At 37.4% G+C, this 22669-nt stretch overlaps 1 protein-coding gene across 3 annotated transcripts in view; it reads left to right on the top strand.

Moving 5' to 3' along the window:
* NEDD4 (NEDD4 E3 ubiquitin protein ligase) overlaps nucleotides 1-22669 on the top strand; it is a 51357-nt gene that overhangs the window by 23211 nt on the left and 5477 nt on the right. For all 3 annotated transcript variants that reach the window (XM_041468934.1, XM_041468935.1, XM_041468933.1), the window contains 19 exons: nucleotides 7985-8035; nucleotides 8851-8912; nucleotides 9253-9355; nucleotides 10025-10194; nucleotides 10747-10864; nucleotides 11001-11168; nucleotides 12932-12997; nucleotides 13583-13702; nucleotides 14113-14319; nucleotides 15426-15503; nucleotides 15769-15823; nucleotides 15913-15971; nucleotides 16797-16862; nucleotides 18110-18339; nucleotides 18900-19021; nucleotides 19123-19193; nucleotides 21118-21213; nucleotides 22214-22287; nucleotides 22443-22503. In XM_041468934.1, coding sequence (XP_041324868.1) covers nucleotides 7985-8035; nucleotides 8851-8912; nucleotides 9253-9355; nucleotides 10025-10194; nucleotides 10747-10864; nucleotides 11001-11168; nucleotides 12932-12997; nucleotides 13583-13702; nucleotides 14113-14319; nucleotides 15426-15503; nucleotides 15769-15823; nucleotides 15913-15971; nucleotides 16797-16862; nucleotides 18110-18339; nucleotides 18900-19021; nucleotides 19123-19193; nucleotides 21118-21213; nucleotides 22214-22287; nucleotides 22443-22503 — 1977 coding nt within the window. The remainder of the gene's footprint in view (nucleotides 1-7984; nucleotides 8036-8850; nucleotides 8913-9252; nucleotides 9356-10024; nucleotides 10195-10746; nucleotides 10865-11000; nucleotides 11169-12931; nucleotides 12998-13582; nucleotides 13703-14112; nucleotides 14320-15425; nucleotides 15504-15768; nucleotides 15824-15912; nucleotides 15972-16796; nucleotides 16863-18109; nucleotides 18340-18899; nucleotides 19022-19122; nucleotides 19194-21117; nucleotides 21214-22213; nucleotides 22288-22442; nucleotides 22504-22669) is intronic.

Here is a 22669-nt window from a genome sequence, read left to right as displayed (position 1 = left end):
GAGAGTTGGGATCGAAAGGAAGGTTGTGTCTTTCTGAGGAATTGTGGGAGTGACTGTGTTAGACTTCAGTCACATAAGAGTGTGTGTTGTGCCTCAGACAAATTTTAGAAGCTGGAGTGTACATGAACACATTGAAGGGAAGACAGTGGAAACTGTGTTAATCACAATAATGAACAATTTATAATTAGTTGTAGGCAATTTCCTGCTGCTGTGCTTTAATGACCTGTAGTGCTTTAATAGCTGGTACTAATTTCTTCTGTTTTTCCTCTTGCTAAATGCAGAGTTTACTTACAACTTCTTCTCAACCTTTCTTCGTGCTTTAGTTTTTGATTAGCAGTCTTTCTTCAGGGGAAGAAAAAGATGGCACACAAAGGATGGGATAGATCTTACAGCCTGCTACGTGGATGCATTAGGAAAGTGATGCAAAGGAAGTGATCAAATAACATTATTTGGTAATAACTCGATCCCTGAAGTTTTTCAGGTTTTGCAGGTTGTATTTGGCAACTATGAGCCGTATATAACTTTCAGAATATCACCATACTGTAAGGAAGCAGATACTTGAATATACCAGTATATTACAGCTCTAGCACTTTGCAGTCCTCAGCAAACATTACATGTACATATTAAGGAGAAGTTTTATTTGATTGTCCTGTGTGGAGATTATGATTAGCCTAATTCTGTTTACAGTCTGCAGCTGAACTGAATTTGGGCAGGTTTCTCCTGCCAGAAAAAAATGGGGAAACTAAAACTGCAAAACCATGCAGAGCAGGCCTCCTGAAACAGCTTATGTAAATATGTAATTATCCAGCCTTCAGGGTGATTCATGTCCTTTTAATCTTCCATGAGAGAGTGGCTAGCGTTGATGCTGTGGCTTCTTTAATGTTGCCACAAGCTATAGTTACTCTGTTTTTAAAATGTGGTATACCTACAAGAATGTGTTAAATAAAACTTGTTCACAGGGCAAGCTAGAGACATTCTTCCTTTACTCCTCACTACCTGAGGAACTTGCAGGCTTTTAGATATGAGACAAGATCATTGCTTTAATTTAATTTTTTTTTCCAAATAGGCAATTTGGAAATCAGTGTTGAAAAGTGCCAAGTATTCCACACATGAAAAGCAGCTAATGATGTACCCTTGATGATGGCCTACTATACTGGTCAGGAAATGGTTTGTGTCATGGGGAAAGACTTGCTGAAAATGTCAGCTCAGATCTTGTTGACAGGCAAATAAAATCTTAGGATTTATTAGGGAAGAAATAAACTAACAAAATTAAAACCACCATTATGGAATTGTACAAATCCACATAGGTGCATGGCATGTATATTTCTGGTGGTTCTTCAGGAAGCATGGATAACAGAACTGAAAAAAGAAGGGCTGCAAGATTGGTGTGAGTTTTAAGTGAGGAGAAACACTAAGTAGACCAGGGGTTTTTCAGCTTTGGAAAAAAAAAAAAAAAAGGTGGTATAGAGGGAATCTATAAAACTATACTTTAGGGGAGGTGAATTTTTCCATTCCACTTTTTAAAAAATATATTCTTTTATGTGTTGCTAAGCAAATGGTCTCAAGATCTTCATATCAAAAGTAGAAATGGATTTTAACAAGTTAAGTAAGTTGTAGAAATATCCATCAAAGGGTATTTTCAATATGTATTTTAATGTCAGGATCAAGGGGTCCATGACCACTTATTCATTGGAAACTGGGGGTTGTATCAAAGGAAGTACTGTTCAAAATTACCACTATTATTATTATTATTATTCCTTAAGCATCTGCTCTTGGCCATTACATGGAAAGGATACGAGGGTAGGCAGAGTGTTAATCTGACCCCCAGGCTCTCTGGTGCCTGCTCAGCCCTTGCAGCCACAGAGGATCAAGTGGTAGAAATGCTCTCCCCTCACCCTTGGCAGAGTGCACTTCTGTGTTCCAACACGTGTTTTCTCATCTTCCAGAAGTGGATGAATTTCGCAGATTAAGCAAGCAAGCAAAACTGAGTGGCCTTTTCAAGTCATTTGCTTATGACTGACTTTCACCCTTGTCTGAAGGGGACTGCCCTGCATTTCTGTGAAGTATCTCTGTTTCAAGTGTACTTTTTTCCTTACTCCCTGTGACAAACAGAACATGCTGATTTGGGAATGCAGCCAGCAAAATGTTTGTAGCTCATTGCAGTGTTAGTTTATGGATCTATAATCATCTCTGTTTCAAGAGAGTGCATCATTCTTTTTTTCTGTCATGATAGTTTACAATAAACTGAAAAGTCTACAGATAGCTGCAATTATTGTTTGAGACCTTGGGCTGCTTTCAGCTGTATCCACTGTAACATAAGCAAACAGAATTTAAGAAGGACATCAGCAAGTTGCTGGCTGAAATTACATACAAACTTGAATTGGAGTCATTGAAGTTAGGGCGTATTAAAATGCAAATGAAACACTCCAGCTACTCTGTAAGAGGAATGTGGTAAGAAACACAGGACTGGATTCTTTCAGACCTGGATGATTTCTCTGGCAATCAGTGATTTTCCTAGCATAATGGAGATGGCCTCTTTGGTAATGTCAAAGTACAAGGGCTTTTTGAAGGGAAAGGGATTCCAGATTTTATTATGAACATTACTTATTTTTTAATCAAGTTTCTACATTAGCCAGTTATTCTACTAATCGTTGTTTCTATTAAGTTTGTTTTGGGACAAGTATTTAGTGTTTTAATGAGAAATCTGAAGTAGTTAACATCTGACAAATTATAGGCTAATAAAACCATGTGTGAGGTGGGAAGCGTAATATAACTTTGTTAGTGTCTTGGAGCTTGTCTGAAATAAATGGTAATACTGTTTTGTTGGAAAAGTGATTGTGGTTGGATTATTTGTGTTGTGGTCGCCTTTTGTCATTAGAGGTTGAGGCATCCAAGGTCAGTTCATGCAGACTGGTTTTGGACAGGTGGGATTTATAGCTTGAGCACAGCGGACCTTCAAACAAACCCAACCATGAGTTCTGCTCTAGCCAGGTCCTGTGTCTACCCTTACACCTGGCAGCAAGAAGTTTAGGCTTGGGGCTGGGAGAGGTCGATAGGTGGGGCTTGAGGCTCCTGTTCAGCAGTGGCTGGGGGCTAAAGCTGGGTGTGGAGTGCTGTGGTGTGGCTGGCAGTGGCCACCACCTGTGTGCTGATGCACAGGGCTGTCCTGAGTTAGTGTTGGTGCTGCATTTGCTTTGACAGTACACTTGGGAATGCTTTTGAAAACTGCTGGACTGACTTTGGAGCAGGGTGAGGCCATACAGCCTGCATCCAGCCCTGCTCTAGGCTTGTGCTGTAAGAAGTGGCCAGGTACCTGTAGAGCCCTGGCCAACTGAGGTAATTTAGGGCTGAAAAGCAGTTTCCAGGTTGAGCCTGACTTTATGCCTCTGTGTGATCCTGAACTGGATCAAGTGAACTTCATAGGAGTGAGACCATGATGCAGACATGCTCCAGTTGTCTCCCTTTTGGAGAAAATTAGTTTATCTTATTTTTAATTCCATGTCTTCCCTCTTGCTCTGAAAAACAAAAAGTTGATTGACTGTATGAAATCCTTCAGCTGAATGTGTTAATTAGCCACTGTAGTAAACATCTGCAGTACCTGGTTTATTTGTTGTTACTTCTGGGACCAAATTACACATGCAGTTTTAACATTGGATAGAGTTTTACATTTCTGTGTTTTAAGCTTTGTAGTGTTACATGGAGAAGGTGAAAGTGCACCTGGAATTGTTAGTACTAGAGTTTGTTTTTCAAACTTTCTTTGAAGTCTTAAGATATGGCAAAAAAGCTTTCACAAACAGATGCAAGGGTTTTATGTTTTTATATTATTATGAAGATAACTGACTTGATGTCAGGAATGACTTGTTGAAATAGTACTTAAATGTTTGGTACTGTTTTCTAAAGTTTTTGTGGTGAATATTGGCAGATTTAACACAAGAGGACAAGTCTGGATTGGCTTTTGACTTTTCATAAAATGTAATATGCCTGCTTTTTATATGGTAGTTTGTTTGGCACATGCATACATCAAACCAAAGCAACTTGAAGTCCTGATGAATAAAATCAATGCATTAATACCTTTTGACATGTTCTCTGTTTATGTTGTTCTGAAGTATGCTTTGGTTATGTTAGACAACTTGCCTTCCTGTGAACTGTGTGGGAAAAAAAATCTATCTTAAATGTCATTGTTAATAAACTTTTAAGGACAAGTTCTCAAAGCAGCACACTTTGCGTGCACTAATATATGAACGTTGTAAAAGTACTGTATACTAAATATGAACTTTAAAGGAAGCAGTAAGATTTTGGTGCCATATAAAATGTGTAAGCTATAAATGGAGAAACAGATGATGCTTTTACTCTGGTCTTTAGATAAACAGTTGTCTGAAAATATCTTTGGAAGTGAGAGAGAATTAGTGAAAATAACCTCAGTGTCATTTCTAAATGCTGTCTGTTAAGCAGATGGTAAAACTGCTGAGGCATGTTGTGCTGACACCTTGCTGTTGAAACAGCCAGCAGGGCTGAAGGTCCTGCAGAAACACATGTTGTGTAATAACCCTTGACCTAACAGTATGTATTCTCCCTATTTTGAAAATGCTGATAGGGTCTTGTATCTCACTGCCATAGATGCCAACTCTAAAGAAATGCCTACTTGGCCTACATATCATCAAAAAAAAAAGTCTCACAATCCACAGGTCCCCCTTAAAAATACAGGAGACTGGGACTGTAATGAATTCCATGCAACCAGGTATTTATTGCGTTGCAAGATAGAGAAAACATTACTTGTGGAATCCGTGAATTTGGTACAAACTTAATGTCATAATTGAATCTTGGTTTTTTGAAACTGTAACATTTTCAAGATGAATAGCATATGCTGGCAGTATATTATGGAAGAAAAAATGCTCACTTTTTTCAGTTTAGAGTTTAAGAGAACCAAATAATACACTCAGCGCAGCATGAAAAGAAAAATACTTGAATTTGCTAGTGTAGCTCAGGAAAGTTTTTTTCATTCTCATCAAGCTTGTAACTAATGTTGATGTTTGGGTGTTTAAGCAAGAAGAATGTTGGTTTTATAAGGCATCTATTGAGCTCATGTTTTCTTAAGCAGCGATAGTCCAGATCACTGTTTGTTTTTTCAATTTGAATTGATACTTATGTTCCCTCCCATAAAAGCTGTATGCTTTCCTGTTTTGCCATACAGCTGTGGATTTCTGTGCAAAGACCGACCTGTGCACAACTAGCTGCCTGTTTATTCAGAAAAAGACTGGAAATAGGCTTGGATTCTAATTAATGCACTAATACCACCAAACATTTGTCACAAAAACTGGTAGAGAAAATGCTTGTTATTTCAACACCCTGGTCTTATACAAGAGCTGTTTCAAAAGGCTATGTGGTGAATCCAGCAATTAAGAAAGGCATTAAATTCAGTGACCCATTTTCAAATCTGATAAATTTTGGATTATGTTCTCAGTACTGCTATTAAATGTGTGACTCAGATAAGCATGTCTGTTTAAAATCTACTTCAATTTCTGATGGGAGTTGCAGAAAAAAAAGTCCAAAATCTAAAAGTTAGTAAGCATATATTTGTAAAGTAGATGAAAATGAGTTTTCAACAGAATTACTGTCTTTTTGAATGCTTTGGCATTGCACTGGAGTTCTTCAAATGAATTGTGTACAGCAGCTGTCTGTCCTCACCTGTTTTTAATAACTTTCTATAGACTAAACCACTGAATCAGTAAAATACAAGGCCTCTCTGTTAGCGCAGTATATCATTAATTGAGGTTCATGCCAAGCAGAAAGTTTGAGTTCTCTGGCTGTTAAGAAATTACAAGTTGACAAGAACAACTGACCCACTTGTGTGTGTTGCCTGCTGTGGTGGAACAGAGATCCAAACTGTTTCAGCTTCGCTGGCATTTAGTTGTTCCTGTGTGCCATGTCTGTTGCGAAGCTGCTTTGGCACCTCTTGGCAGGCAGTTAGTCAGCTTGTCATGGGGGGACACATTGCTGGAGATCATTCCTGCTATCTGATTTATGTGTTAGTTGTTTGGAGGTCAACAAAAATCTCCACTCAGGGTTTTGCTTTCTGGCTGGAGGAGAAAGTACTGTTAAAGAGTTGGTTATCGAGGCTAACTCTGCTAAAAATAGGAGGAGAGGCAGCAGAATAATAAAGTGACTAACAGGAGCCCATACTCAAATTATGCTGGTAACAAACACAATGTTCTGAGGGTTTCTAAAATAGAGAAAACTTTTGTCCCACATTCCAATAATTTATTTGGAAGGCATGTTCCACTTGAGGCTTGCCAAGAACTTTACAAATACTAAGCCTTCTAACATGTCTAAGGTATGTGCTGTGCCATTTAAAAAAGAACCTCATAGGCAAAAATGATAACTATTTTTTTCCAGAGTCCTGTGGTCTATAATAACACAGAAAGTGTTCCTTCAGTAGTTCAGGGAAGCCTGCACAGGTATGAAACCTGTTGGAGCTTTCTAGCTCAAATGGGTTTGTGGACTAAAACAGTGGATGTTTTTTGTATATTTTAATTTTTGTCCCCTTCAGTTCTGAACATGGCAGCCACACTGCAAACTGAATTTGAAGTGACATATCTCCAAATTTCTACATTTTATCACCTATAACAACTTAGTTGCACTTTTTGCAGGTGTAAAAATTAGAGGCCCACATGAGACACTGATTCTCCAAATAAATGTATGACTTAAAGGTTAAATGGATGAACTCAGGAGAACAGAGCTAAGGAAAAAAGATACCAGAATTACTAAGGCAAAAAGAACTGCTTCAAGCTATACCTGTACTTTAATGTCAGAGGGACCAAAAAATGGGTAGGATTGGATGGGAGTTTTAAGGCTGTAAAGCATTTGAGTTGAAAATCAAGGTAAGTTTTCCAGAAGAAAACTGAAACACTTGGTTTTGCCCTGAGGTGAAGGAAATAGATGTCAGCAAGCTGCAGAGCCTTGTGGTGAAAAGTTTTATGGACAGACATTAAAAATCTGGGATGATTAGTTTGAATAAATGCAACAACAGATTTAGGAAAGAATAGGCACCAAATTTTTTGTTAGCTAGAAAAATCAGGAAGCCTAGAATTTCAGAGGTTTTCAAATCAAGAATTAATTTGTAGCAATTTAGCACATACTCCAGTAATCCAGCAAGAAGTCAAGTACTGCTGGTGGTGATTATTGGTGAATACTGAAATTACCTATGTAGATTACTGAAATTGTAATTTATTTGACAAGCAGAAATCCATTAGGAAAAGTCAAGTGTGCAGCGATACCGTGTGTTGTCAGTCCTGCCCTGGTCTGACAGCTGCTGCGTTCATAGTCTGGTCCCAGCTGGACAGTCCAGATGTCCAGGTCAGGTAAAATCTTTTGGATGGTCATTGTTAAAACTAAACTCTGCAGTGTGTGTAGACAGAAGGCATTTTTTCATAGTTCTAACAGATTTTCATGCCAAGCTTGGGACCACTGGAATTGCTGGAACTTCCAAAGCACTTACCACAGATTTCACTTACTTTTGCTTCTTGTTAGCTTTGACAGTAGCTGTATGATTTGCTGTAAAAAATAAAAAAGTGTTTATACATGTGTGTTTGAAACAGCTGCCTAGGTTTATGGAAATTGTTGGGGCCTCCTAGGAGGGTGGGTCCTTTAGGACAATGTTTCTACTGGAGATACTGACAGTCTCAGTCCTGATGCTGAGCAACTCTCCTGCTTTGTTAACATTAGTCTGTATAATTTAATAAACAGTCTAAATCTCCAGCTCCCACAAATTTTTTTTGAGGAAGGCAGAACTGTCCAAGGCTTGGGGTGTTGGGTCAATCAGAACTTGCTCTGTGCAGAACAAGTTACTGCCTGTAATTCAAAAGTGCCTTCAGGTTCTACGAAGGCATTGGTGCGCTATCAGGGTGTGGGGGACAAACACTTTGCAGCTTTTTAAAACACTTTGCAGCTTTCAACTTTCAGTGGTGTTTGTTTTTGTTTTCTGTAGACTCGAGATGATTTCCTTGGACAAGTGGATATTCCTCTTTATCAGTTACCGGTTTGTACCTTTTGTTTGTTTTTAAGACTACAAAAGGGAAATAATATTTCTATACGCACTCCATTAGTCATCTAAGGAAGTTAACAATACTGGTAATAAAGTGATTAAATTCTCCTGCTCTGTGGGTTCTTTGTTTTATTTTGTAGATCTTTTTGGGGTTTTTCAGTGCTGATATTTATAAAACAGTGTAGGTTACCTTGTTTGCCAATACTGGAGTGCTTTATCTTTTCCATAGTTTTACGGTCTTAAAGATATGAAGAGACTGTAATTATTGTCATGTCTTAAAATATTTCTTTAAAGCCTGTAAATTTATTTTTACTGTTCCTTATTCACATAAGCAGATTCAAAAAACAGGGTAAGTGGGAAATAGAGCTACTGTTGCTTTGGTAATTTTTTCTGTTTCTTGTAATCCTTTTGCAAGGCAGATAATCAGTTTTTAAGAAATATCACTAAGAACATTGAAATAAATAAGCTTTTTCATTTTCTTCTGAACTCTCAAAATATTAGCAGATACTAACAGATTTATCATAAACTGTCTTAAAAACAGGGTAACAACCATGGCAAACCCTTTCCAAGAGCAGGTGTTTCATTCTGTAATGTGAATAGGCACTGAAAGGTAGTTGTTGTTTTCTTGAACCAGAATATTGGTCTTACTGCTAAGATTAAAGCTGGTATTGCTGTTAGTGTACCTGAACCTGTAATTTAAGTTTTAAAATGTTACAAGGTCTTCAGAGAAATCAACTGGAAATTTCTGATAATTTTCTTTGATTTCAAGTGCTTGATAAAGATTTTTCTTGAAAAAATTCTTATTCCAGACAGAAAATCCAAGTATGGAGAGACCATATACATTTAAGGATTTTGTTCTTCATCCAAGAAGGTTGGTAAATACCACATGGAAATTCTAGTTTTTATATCTAAACCATGCTCTTACATAATTACTTGTAACTACATAAGCATTTTCTAAGTTTTTCTGTTTCCGTCCAAGAAATTTGAGTAGCCATTTCTAAGATACTGATGTTCTACTAAAAAGTCAGCATTATTTTAAATACTTACTGTATTCAGAAGTCTGAAGCCTCAATGCTATTATAGAACTTTATTAATGTAAATTATAGAAAGTCACGTTTGTGTTGAAACACTTAAGAATAATCTTCTAGCTGTGCTTTTTCAGCTATTTTGTTTTAGAAGTGCGCAATAAGATTTTATTTTCTCTTCTGCAGCCATAAATCAAGAGTTAAAGGCCACCTTAGATTAAAAATGACTTACTTACCTAAAAACAATGGGTCTGAAGAAGAAACCACAGAACAGGCTGAAGAATTAGAGGTGGGAAAAATGTGTTTATTGCTAAAAAATAAATGTGAGGAATCACTAAGCTATAAATAATATTTTAGAAACAAACCAGTTAAAAGTGTTTGCTTGTATTGTGCATACAATTTAAAGTGTTGAAGTTTCTGTTGTATGTACTGTTTAATGTTGTTTGACCCTAGAGACACACTAACATCTCTCTGGTTTTAGAGTTTCAATTCTCTCCAATCCATAGGGACATTTTGATCTTACCTACCATGTATATATGATTGTTTAAAGCACATCCAATTAAGATTAATGGATTTATTTTCCAGACTTAACTCTATTCAGTATTACCAGCTTTGCTGTAATTAAACTTTGTTACAGAAGGGTGTGTTCACCTGCCTCATACATTCACAGCATGTGTATGAAATGGCAATATTTAAGCTTTTAATGTATTCTGTGAATGCTGTTTATTTTGCTGGAGTTAACAACTTCTGGTATTAATATATTTAAGGATCTTGAGTTAAAAATAAGATTTCTGCATGCATAATATGTCCTGTCATTTTTTAGAAATAAACACACTAAAACAGAGTCAAATTTAGTGGCTTGAGATGAACTACACCTTAAAAGGGGGAATGGCTTAAAAAATTGAGATATATTTTTCAGCTTCTGTAGTATTAAACGTAGCTATATTATGTCTTTCAGCCTGGGTGGATTATATTGGACCAACCAGAGGCTGCTAGCCAGCCACAACAGCAGCAGCAGGAATCTCCTCCACTGCCTTCAGGCTGGGAAGAAAGACAAGACATCCTCGGCAGGACCTACTATGTCAATCATGAGTTCAGAAGAACACAGTGGAAAAGACCAACTGCACAGTAAGTCTTTTAGCCTGCAAATTCAAGTCTTATATTAGCTAGTGTAATTCACCCTAGTTAGATTGAAAGCAAGGAGAAATAAAAAGTGAACAGCTTCAAAATTATTAGAGAGCTTTCCCTCACTTCACTTGGAAGCCCTCATGCAGTGATCACTGACTAGTGATCATTTTGACTGTACTGTGCTCTGGAAGTTTGTGTTCAAATAGAAACTGGTTGCAGTTGGAGCAATAACTATAGGAATGGAAGATAAATAATTTTTCAGTTTTCAGCCTGGTTTTTTCCTCCCATCAGGGACTTTGTTAAATTTTTTGCCTTATTTTTTTTTTGTTCGCCCCCCCTGCCCCGGAATGCTACCTGGTTCTTCAGCTTACACTTCACATTGACATAAGTGCTTATTCATCTTAAACCGTTTACATTAATTTGTGTAGTCCAGACAGTTTCTTTTTCTTCTGCCAAAATGACTCTGATGTATGTTTTTGCTGTTAGCTGGCTTACTGTTGAAAGATAAACTCTGGTTGCCGTTAGCTGACTTCTCCCCCCCTGCCCCACCAGGGACAGTGTGGCTGTTGCAGATCTTGGCAGTGTGCAGCTGGAGGCCCAGCACGTGTTCACTCACCGGCGACAGATCTCGGAGGATACAGAGAGCACCGACAACAGAGATTCCCCTGAGGTAAAACAATCAATCTCCACGTGTTTCTGAAATGCAAGGGGTGTTTTTAATCTAGCCTACTCAAAAAGCTTGTCTTAATTAATTGTAACTTGGAACTACTTTTTAAAAATGTTTTCCCTTTGCTTTCCTTTTAAAGAGCTGGGAAATTATAACAGAAGATGAGGCAACGATGTACAGCAGTCAGAATGTTCAAATACCTCTCTCGCAGAGTAGCTGTGATATACAGAGTCATCTTGCAGAAGAATTGAGTAACAGACTTACTACCTCTGGAAGTCCAGCTACTGGCCAGTCAACAGCCCACACTGTAAATTTTTTTTCTCATTGTTCTGATAGAATTAGATCCATAAATACTTTATTTAGGAATTTTATTCTTAATTTCATATGAAGTGCACAGACTTTAAGAATAGTCTTTTTGCTGTAGAATCCCATCTAAGCAAGCGTTTTCTTTCTCTATGCTTTGCTTATATGGATTTCTGCCCAAGGTTAAAACAGATTTGTGTGAACTATTTTTCAGTCTGTAAATCTACCTCTTAGTCTAATGTCGTAGAGTGCTGAAAACTACGAATGAAAAAATCTTATCTGTATCTTGGAAGCTTATTTCTAAGGGAGTTGTGCTATGTGAGTTACTTTTCCAATTAGAAGAAGTTCTAAGATTGACCATTTTTCATTCTGAATATTGGGATAAGGTTTTATGATTGGGTTGTGTAAACCTGCTGCTTCCTTAGCAGCAAAATAGGGAGCTTGCTCATACAGTTCCACAGCCCTTGTGCCAGCTGTGGAACTTGCCAGACCTCTGCATGAAGCTGTTCAGCTTGCTAACCCAGCAGTAAACTATGCTCTTTTCCCCAACTCTGCTTTTTTGCAGTTTGAGCAACTGAAACAGCATGCTAGGTTGTCTGACAAATGCTACAGTAGCAGAGCAAAAACAGCAGGAGCATGTAGCCAGGGTGAAACTCGACTTTTTGGTGGTGTGGTAACAAGCAATTAAATAAGCTCAGCTGTCCTGTGAAACCCGAGCTCCACAAACAGCCTTGTAACCTGATATGTGACGTGAGAAATCCACCGTCCATTGAGGAAAGCCTTTAGAGGTGACCCAGGCCATCTAGTCTGTTAGATTTTGGTATTGAAATAATCATTAGTTTGTGTGATGTTAAGAATACCCTTCCAAATGTAAATTTGGAATTGACAATGTTTATCTTAGTTTGTACAAATGTATCACTAGTGTTGCTGGAAACAGTCAAGTGAGAGTAACAGGACTTTGCTTGATCTCTGCTGTTCAGCATTCAATGGATAGCAAAGAAACTGTTATTTCAGCTTGCTTGGGTGGCCTGGGCAAAGAAAGAAGCAGGTGTTCAAATTATTTGCAAGAGTCAGCTAGAATGGCAGTGTTGCATTTTTTCACCTGCATTACACCCCAACCCCCCACCAAAAAAAACTTTAGAAGTTAATAATGTTTTTTCTTTTAAGTACTTCAGTAGTGTGTGTATAGGGAAAAATCCTTCAAATAGTTGTAGAAATTCTGGAGCAAAATGAAATACAGGTGCCTAATTAAGTAGCAAGTGAGATCTAAATGTGACTGTAGGCAGGAAGGTGGACACTTAGACAAAGTCCAGGGATTTAATTGCTCTTCTCAAAATTATTATCTCAAACTCTCATGCCTTTTCAGTATTGACCTAGTTTACTCTCTGGAAAGTTGCATTAACCTTGCTTTATCATAGACTTTACTGACAACGCAAAAAGTTCTATAACTCTCTGTAAACTCAATTGTACTGTAACTATTTGTAAATAATGTTTTACATGCCAAGACATCTCTTGCTAGAGTATTCTGAACTTTCACAAGCCTCTGTCACTCTAAGGTTATAATAGACTTTGTGAACTTGATGTTTCTAGCTGTTAAAACAAGAGTTTGAAAAATACAATATTAAATCATGTTTCAAAACAAATACAACACTTTGCTCAGGATGGAAACTGTAATAGCTTGAAGTGTGATAGCTATTGCTGGCTGTTTGCTGCCATCCTTAAAGCTGCAGAAACAACTAATGTGTCATTCCTTTCCACTCCTGCAAGAACCATTCCAGCAGAAGAGGTAGTCTGCAGACATACAGACTCGAAGAGCAGCCTGCACATCCAGTGGTAAGTCATTTTTCAAAAACCACAGGCTTTTAGCTGTGTTAGCTGCTGACATTTCAAATGAGATTTGGCCTTCCTTGCCCAGCAGCTGTCCTGACAAAATGGCAATTATGGGTCTAGTTCAGCTGTAAAGCTTCCACGTTTCAGCTTTGTTTAGCATTATCTTGATGCATAGCCTGCAGAAGGAAGTAGTCTTGCCCTGATGATATGAGTTTCATTTTTCAAATGGTTTGCCTTATAATTGTTTACTTCTAATTAAAAGCTATCCCACATTCCATTATGCTTTTATGGTGACACTGCAAACTGTGATCTCAGAGCCAGAAGTACTAGGCTGGATCAGCCTAAACCAGGTATATAAATGAATCCTTTTACATGAGGAGTTTGAATGTTGTATAAACAAATAAAAATCTGTTACTTCGTACTATTCAGAAAGGACTTCAATACTTCTTATCTATTTTATTCAGCTCATAAAAGTCATGAACCTTCTGGAATATAGTTTTGTTGTTTTAAATTGGCAGAGGAAAACCTTTTCACAGTAAGTTTCATAGTTTCCTTAACTGTTTTTTGTCTGTTATCACTAACATTTAGTTACTGCCTACTTCATCTGGATTACCACCAGGCTGGGAAGAACGACAAGATGAAAAAGGAAGATCATATTATATAGATCACAATTCTAGAACCACTACCTGGATAAAACCAGTTGTACAGGTACTGCCTGTCTTCAATTTACTGATGTTTGTATTCACTGAACCTTTAAAACATCTCATGTAATAGAAGTGGAGATGGCTTTGAAATGGAACACACAAAAGGCATTAACTGTAAAGTACCACATAAAATATCTGAGAGACTGCATGGAGAATTGGAGAGTTAGCAACAGCAATGTTTATGGCAAGTCACTCTCCCTTCTGGAGAGTGGTAGCTGACTGAGGAGGCTGGAGAGCTTCTGTAAACCTTCACCACAATCTGTGATTGTTGGTCAATGTGGTTGATATCATGACATCTGTCAGAGACTTGATTTATGAAACTGCTTTCATGAGTCAAAATACAGGTTAATAGAAAAAAGATATTGCTTTTCAGGGGTTTGATTTGATAGGATGTTTTCTGGTCGTTTACCATAGATTGCTGCAGAAGCAAGTCAGGCGTCAGCTGCACAAAGCATTTCTGTAGCAAGACAGCCACAAGCAACATCCAGTGATTCATCACAACAGTCTTCTCAGCAGCAGCCTGAAATGGAGCAAGGATTTCTTCCTAAAGGCTGGGAAGTCCGACATGCACCCAATGGGAGACCATTCTTTATTGACCACAATACCAAAACTACAACATGGGTAATGGAAAACTGTTCTCATGAACTGAAATTCTAGTTCCTCTTGAATCAAAACTTCTCTGCTTTCAGCAAGCTTCCGTATGTTTCTTTAGTGCCAAGATAGCTGTGTTTGTCTGTTCAGGAGCATGGTCAGATCATGGTGCTAATAAAGCCAAGCTGGGGCATTCAGTCCTTGTACAGGCCATGGAGATGGACTCCATGGTCATTGTGGGTCCCTTCAAACCCAAAATATTCTGTGTGAGTCTGAGTGAGAATGTAATAAAAATGCCAAGTTATAATACCTGTCATGAGTAAAAGATTATAAATTTTACTAATTGTATTGGTACTTGAAAGTTTAGCTTGGAAGGAGGAAAACAGGAATCTGCTTTGCAGATGTAAGCCCCTCCTACATGACATCGCAGAACTGTGGTAGCTTATAGGAGCTGTTCTCAGAAATGAGTTCTGTAAACATGCCTTCAACAGGAAATCCATTACCTTGAATTTATCACAGGGCACAGTACAAATTTCTGTGAATGCTTAGAAGAGCAGACCAGGTGCAAGTGCCGTATGGATGAAGGAGCTGTACAGCTGCAGTTCCACAGAGGGGCACTGCACACCGCTTGGCAGTGCTGCTAGGTGGGATTAAGCATCTCCAGAGTAAGTCAGTGTTACTGTCAGGTGAAAGGGAAAGAGAAATGCATTAAATTGATTCAAAATGGGTATTCTTTTCTCCAGGTAGATGAAAAGAACTCATATGATATAACCACCTTCATCTTAGTTCTGACAAAAAACCCCAACCTATCAACCAAACAACAAAAAACGCCACCAAACCCAAAAAATATAAGGTGTGTCAGAAATGGTGTGGAAAGAGTAATTTGACTGAATTACACAAAAATGGAGTGAGGGATTTATATATATATATGTAAATAAAATAAAGTGAGAGGTTACTAGAAGATGACTGTAAATTACTGAAGGACTAAGAATCCACAAGGATTCCTCTGGCTGCAGAATATGTAACCATTACCTAACTAGTACTAGGCATATTCTTGACAAAATGAAGACAAAAAAATTAAAAGCAAAACAAAGCAGCAAAAGGATTTTAACATGCTGCTTGTTTTCTTTTCAAAGGAAGATCCAAGACTGAAAATTTCTGCTCATCCAAGGAGAAAGACTTCCCTAGATCCAGGTGACCTGGGCCCATTACCAGTAAGTAAACCATTTTGTACTTGTTTTGCAGATGAAAAATTTAACAATTTAACTGTTTAAGTTAGCATTATTGAAATTTGCACTTGAGAAAATGCAGCCTGCTTTCTTCATACAAAAAATACTGGTTTGAATTTCAGTGCTGACAGTTGATAGGGCGAGAATGCCCACAACTGTAGATCATGTTGAGTTCTATGCATGCTATGTGATCAGAAATTTATAATAAAAATGTAATCAAAAGTGTAATAAAAATGTTGTCTTTTTACAGCCAGGGTGGGAAGAGAGAACTCACACAGATGGAAGAATATTCTTCATAAACCACAGTATGTACAATGTAGTGTTCTCCCCTACTCATCATTTTATTTGTGATCATTATTTGAATTAATGAAACTAATGATAAATTTTCTTGCAGATACAAAGAGAACACAATGGGAGGATCCTCGACTGCAGAATGTGGCAATAACTGGACCAGTAAGCTTTCCAAATGTAGATTTTTCATACTGTTAATAGAATCCAAACAAACTCTTGTCATTTAAAAGTTAGTCAGTCTAGAAAGCAAAACTTTCAGGATGTCTGAACAAAGCATTTTTATTTATTTTCAAAGACTGTTTAGGAAGCTTTTTGGGGAAATGGTCTTTAAATGCCAGAAAGAAAAAGAAGTTCCCATGGTAGTAAGAAAGTTTCCTTATAGACTGGAGGGAGGGCTTTGAAGTGGGTAAGGAAGTCTTATTTATTTCTTGTCTACACTAGCTCAATTAATGAAGTAAATTTGAGAAAAAAAAAGAAAAAAAAAAAGGGCTTAAAGAGGAATTAGATTGATTTTCAACTGGAAAATAATTATCCAGCCTCAATACTTAATCTGAAGTGTGAAATTACCAGAACTAATTGCAAAGATGGTTTGCATTATAATTATAGATGGGTTTTAGTGTTCAGCTGATATCTGTGTTTATTAATAGCCTGCATATGTAAACAACCTTCCCTGTCCATGGAAAATAGAGGTGTTTGTAGCCAGGTCTCTCATGATCCAGCAGGGAAATGGACGTCACCAAAGGCATTTTGGTCACTTTGATCTGGGCCACTCAGGGATCTCAGGCACTTACATCAGCTAATGGGGAAGTACAGCATGAGTTCTGTGCATCTGATCTGAACAGAGAAGTGCTTTTCATTCCTGGTGTTTATAAATTGGAAGTTTCCCCTGGCACTCAGTAAAATGTGTATTCCTGTTATCTCAGAATTTAAATGGGTTGTCTGTGTTTCACAAGACACACAAGAATTTTTTTCTTTTTCCCCCCAAAGGCTGTGCCTTACTCCAGGGACTATAAGCGGAAGTATGAATTCTTCAGAAAGAAATTGAAGAAACAGGTTAGTAATCAGTAGGAATCCAGCAGAAGGTTATGAAACTTAGGCCCCTAAACAAGGGAAAGCAAATTTACAGGGAAGGTAAATTTACTGTCTGATCACAAATACATTTGTGAAGCACCAACGTCATAATAATTAGTATTTGCTCTAACAGCAGGGTTTGTGACTTTATGCACTGATGAAGAATGTAAGCAATCTGATTTAAAAAGTAGAAATTCTCAAAGGTTAAAATGTCATGAACCTGAAAGTAAGACTAGCAACAGAAAAGCTTGGAAATCACTGATCAAGCATAGAGTAGTTTTTGAAAGTCAGAATATGGAAAGTTCTCAGAATAGATTTTGGTCTGTCTATGTAGAAATCTCTGCTGTCGTCATGATCAGGCTGGATGACTGCAATAAATTATTACAGCCTTAAAATCTGAAGTTTATGAATGTTGTTTCCAAACTCTAGTTTGAAGTGGCAGTGCCAGGTATGTTTATAACATGTAGCATAAAAGACTGTAAATAGCATCTGGACAGCCAGGTAACAATGACTCTGCACAAGTTCAATCAAATTTTACATCCTTGGGAGATATTTTACATATATAATAGCCTTTGAGTTTAGATCCAGGCTTCACCTTCTACCTGCCAAGTCTGCCTGTGCATTTTGAGCTGCGTGTAAATTGCACAAAGTTATATATGCACCTCTTTTTTTGTGTTCCTAGTAAAACAAGATTGACATTCCTTCAAATGTCAGTATCTTAATCTGAGATCGAGAGCTCAGCCACACAACAGAATTGTGGTAGTTTAAGAATGAAATACAACTTTTTTTGTCTTAAGTAAGAGAATGGGACACCTAAGCTCATAGAATATTGAACTAGAGGTGAATAAGTCAGGAAAAATGGTTCCAGATAATTTTATGTGTCAACTGTGAGCTGTTTTTAATCAAGTGTGTAATATGATAAATGTTCAATGTCAGAAGAGACTCCATGCCTTGCTGCATGCAGAGCAACTGCCCATATGCTGTTACTAGTAAGAACTTGAACTGTATTTTCTTAGCATGAAATAGAAGTTAGTGTCTGAAATTCTCTTTGCTAGTTGAATTGTAGGTAAATGGAGCCTCTTTTCAATCATACTGTTATGTTTCCAAGTTATGTAAGGAAACAGTTTCTGTGCCCTCTTTGTCTATTTTCAGAATTTGCATATTCTGCAAAACTTTAAGATGCTGGGTTTTGTTTTATTATTCTTTTGTTTTCATGTTCTTGTTTTTAGAGTGATATTCCAAATAGGTTTGAAATGAAAATTCATCGCACAACAATCCTTGAAGATTCCTACAGAAGAATCATAGCTGTAAAGAGAGCAGATTTCCTTAAAGCAAGACTTTGGATTGAATTTGATGGTGAAAAAGGTTTAGACTATGGAGGAGTTGCCAGGGAATGGTTCTTCCTTCTCTCTAAAGAAATGTTTAATCCTTATTATGGATTGTTTGAATATTCAGCTACGTAAGTAATACTGCTCTGGAAGATGTGAAAACTTAGGAAAAGAGATCGTATTTCTCATACCTTTTTAAAAAAATTCCCTGGTTTAAGTGTTCCTGCTGCCCTTGCAAATGTACCAGAGGGTTTAGTTGATAATAACTGCAATAATCTGCACCCAGTTGTTTGACAGAAGAGTAATGTGGAGACAATATTGTGGGGTTTTTTACAGCAGTCTAACGTAAGCCATGGCATTTTTGCATGGACAAGCATGTGCTTGCAACCATCTCCTGCATACAGAAGAGGCAGTATGTAACCAGTAATGCAGAGAATGTTACTCTGCTTTACAATGAATGGGAGTTAATCCCTTCTCTTTGGTATATCTCTAACTAACTGAGGTAGTTTGTGGTTGGTGTTTCTCATATACTAATAGCCTTCTATTGTGTATTGTTTAATGTTAGATATCATCATGAAAAGCAATAGCTGATTTAATAAGTGATGTCTTTCAGATCTTCAAATGTGAGACTGGTCCAATAGTACATTTTTGTTTTTCTTTCTCTTCCCTGTTCCCTCCTTCAACTCTTCAGAGATAACTATACTCTGCAGATCAATCCGAACTCTGGACTTTGCAATGAAGATCATCTCTCTTATTTCAAGTTTATAGGTCGTGTGGCTGGAATGGCTGTTTACCATGGCAAACTTTTGGATGGTTAGTATTTATCTTATGTAATGTGATATTCAGATTAATATTGCATATGTTTTGAGTCCTAAGTCCTTACATCTGTTAAATTTATTTCTTCTTCTTCAAAGCCTTTTTTATTCGTCCATTTTACAAGATGATGCTCCAAAAACCAATAACACTACATGATATGGAGTCCGTGGTATGTAATTTGCTTTATCATGTTGACAAATGTAATGTTAATTTATAATTTTTGTGTATTGTTTAATGTTAGATATCATCATGAAAAGCAATAGCTGATTTAATAAGTGATGTCTTTCAGATCTTCAAATGTGAGACTGGTCCAATAGTACATTTTTGTTTTTCTTTCTCTTCCCTGTTCCCTCCTTCAACTCTTCAGAGATAACTATACTCTGCAGATCAATCCGAACTCTGGACTTTGCAATGAAGATCATCTCTCTTATTTCAAGTTTATAGGTCGTGTGGCTGGAATGGCTGTTTACCATGGCAAACTTTTGGATGGTTAGTATTTATCTTATGTAATGTGATATTCAGATTAATATTGCATATGTTTTGAGTCCTAAGTCCTTACATCTGTTAAATTTATTTCTTCTTCTTCAAAGCCTTTTTTATTCGTCCATTTTACAAGATGATGCTCCAAAAACCAATAACACTACACGATATGGAGTCCGTGGTATGTAATTTGCTTTATCATGTTGATTTATAATTTTTATGTGTGTGTATATATATATATGTATCTCTATAGTGACATTTTGAAGGTTGAAAATGCATGATTTAATGACCTTAGGCTACATCTTTTATAAGTCTGTAAGTTGTATAGGAATTAAAACTTCCAATGAAAATCAGACCTAGACTCAGGTTCAAGTCAGTTAAGCTGTATTGGAAACTGGTACCTAAACTTTCTGTTTAGACACTGGTTTAGACACTGAGATTGTTGGAATATAAATACTCTCAGGATTCCTATCTTAACCTGGTTTTTAAATTAGTTTTTTTCTTTGATTGTAAAAATTAATAATTTTCCGGGACTGACAATTGAGTGATACAATGTAACATTTTAGAGGGAAAAACGTGTCCCTTAGACTTTTCTTGTTTGGTTGGTTCCCTGATAATGACTCTTATCTAGAATGGTCATGGACAAAGTGATTTTTTTTATTCTAGCTTTTTAATCTGTTAGTGGTTTTGCTGCCCTTTAAGATTACAGCATGTAGTTGCTATCTGTTTCTGACTAATAGATTGATAGAGGTGTCCTGATTTTTTTTTTTTTGGCTTGGTTTTTGTTCAGTACTCTAGAATGATGGAATGGTTTGGATTGGGATTGCAAGGCAGGGACACCTTCCACTAGAAGGGTGTTGGCACCAAGGCCTGTCCAACCTTTCCAGGGATGGGGCAGCCACAGCTTCTCTGGGTACCCTGTGCCAGTGACTCACCATTCTCACAGGGAAGAGTTCCTTAATATCCAAGTTAAATCTACCCTCCTCCTCCTCCTATCATTACACTCCCTGAGAGAAGGTCTCTCACCATCTGTTCTGTAGCTCCTGTATTGATGCTGGAAGGTGTGCTGGAGCCTTCTCTTCCCCCAGCTCTTCCAGCCTGTCTCCAGAGCAGAGGTGCTCCAGCCCTCGGAGTACCTTGGTGGCCTCCTCTGGACTCACTGCAGCAGCTCCGTGTCCTTATGCTGGGGGCCCCAGAGCTGGGCACTGCTGAGTAGAAGGACAGAATCACCTCCCTCAACCTTCTGGTCACACTGCTTTAGGTGCAGCCAATATGTGGTTGAATTTATGTTAATTTTCATTTCCTAAGGTTCTTTGTAGTAATGCCTGACAAGAGAAAGAAGATAGAGTTTGAGAGACAAGAGAAGAGTCCAAAATCTATTGCTTCAGATATTGCTATAACATCTTACCACCATTTTGCTATTGGAGACATTTACATAGATTGCTGAGCAATCGGGTTTTAAAGGTCTTCAGAGCTTTGTACAACTGCAGTGTCTCTGTATCCAGTATAGGATTACCCTAGGCAGAAGTGTTCACTGGGCTGTCATGGAACCTCTTGCAGTTTATAAGGTGCCTACTTTATTTAGCATTTACTCTTTTGTAATTTTCTCCTAGGATAGTGAATATTACAATTCACTGAGATGGATTCTTGAAAATGATCCAACAGAACTGGACCTCAGATTCATAGTTGATGAAGAACTTTTTGGTCAGGTTAGTATGTTCATGTAATGTGGAATAGAAAAAACATGGAACAAAATACTTGACCTGTGAAACTGGGGGATTTTATGTGCATTTTTTAAGTAAAGCCCTTTGCTCACTCAGTTCTTTCCACTCATGTGGTGAGTGCATTTTAGCCTGGTGTGATAAAGGACTTGGAAATAAGCAGAGCTTTAAAAATTGCTTGTGCTTTTTTGTTGAATACTACTTGCATTGAAATGTAGCTGTTGCTGTGAAGGTAACCAAAACTGAGATATCCATAGTCCATTATTTGATCTGGAGTAGAGGTTGAGTTCATGTGATTGGCTGGAAAGGATGAGTTCCTATGGAAAATGCTGGAATTGCTGGGAGATAACATGTTTCCTTTCTCTTAAGATGTACTAAAAACCTATAGAATAAACAAGTTGGTTATTGCATACAAAGCTCTTTTAAGATAAGTCATGTAGAAATACCACAGGTCTTGAATAAAACTTCCAAATTGCAGTTGCCAGCTAGATCTAAGGGTAATAACATTTATGGTCTTGTGTAACAGCAGTGATCCTGAGAAGCAATGAAAATGTACATCCATGATAACTGAAAATGAGATATTTGTCTTCTGAGGTTCTAGTGTAGTATAAGTCATTTGGTAAGGGAGGTGTATATTGATTCGCTTACTGACTTGATTGCTGAAGTGGTTTCTGTAATTGTTTTTCCTTGAGATTTGGAATGAGGGATGGGTCATGGAATATGCAGTTGGAGAAGTGTGCCTTACTGTGAACCTGTGTGGTGTAGCAGGTCAGAAAAAATGGAGGTTTCCCATTGCATCCCTTAATAATAGATCTTTTTTTTAAGAAAATGTACCACATTCTATTTATTACGTGACCTGTGTGACTGGGTCTGTTTTCTCATAGTTCTCAAGTTCTGCAGTCCTCAAGAGTTGCATGAATTATCTAATATTAGCATAGGAATTCTGTTATATATTCAGCTTAAGACCTCTTCTGTGCATTGCATTTAGACCCATCAACATGAACTGAAAAGTGGCGGATCAGAAATAGTTGTCACCAACAAGAACAAGAGAGACTACATTCAGTGAGTAGTGGCTGCTGTGTGCAGTGTACCTCCCTGGATTGCCCTCTAGCACAGGGGCTCTGTGTTAGCTTTATTTACAAAAGAAAGTTGTTGCTTTGTATATAAATCACTTTTATTTTAAATGTGGTTTTGTTTGGGTTTTTATTTTTTTGCAGTCTTGTAATTCAGTGGAGATTTGTGAGCCGAGTACAGAAACAAATGACAGCCTTTAAAGAGGTACAGTTCTAAATACAAAATAAACTCTTCTAAGAGTTTGTTGCATCTGATATTTTTGGACACCCTGAAGACTCACTAATAATTTTGTTAAAAGTATTAGAAAAGGCAGTGATACTGTTTGTAGTGTCAGCTTTGAATTATTTCAGAGTTAAAAATATTTTGGTAT

The sequence above is a fragment of the Pyrgilauda ruficollis genome, unplaced genomic scaffold, assembly GCF_017590135.1.
Source record: "Pyrgilauda ruficollis isolate IOZ18807 unplaced genomic scaffold, ASM1759013v1 scaffold23, whole genome shotgun sequence".
Taxonomy (NCBI): domain Eukaryota; kingdom Metazoa; phylum Chordata; class Aves; order Passeriformes; family Passeridae; genus Pyrgilauda; species Pyrgilauda ruficollis.
Note: the sequence above shows the minus strand (reverse complement) of the source record. Positions and strands in the feature narration are given on the sequence as shown.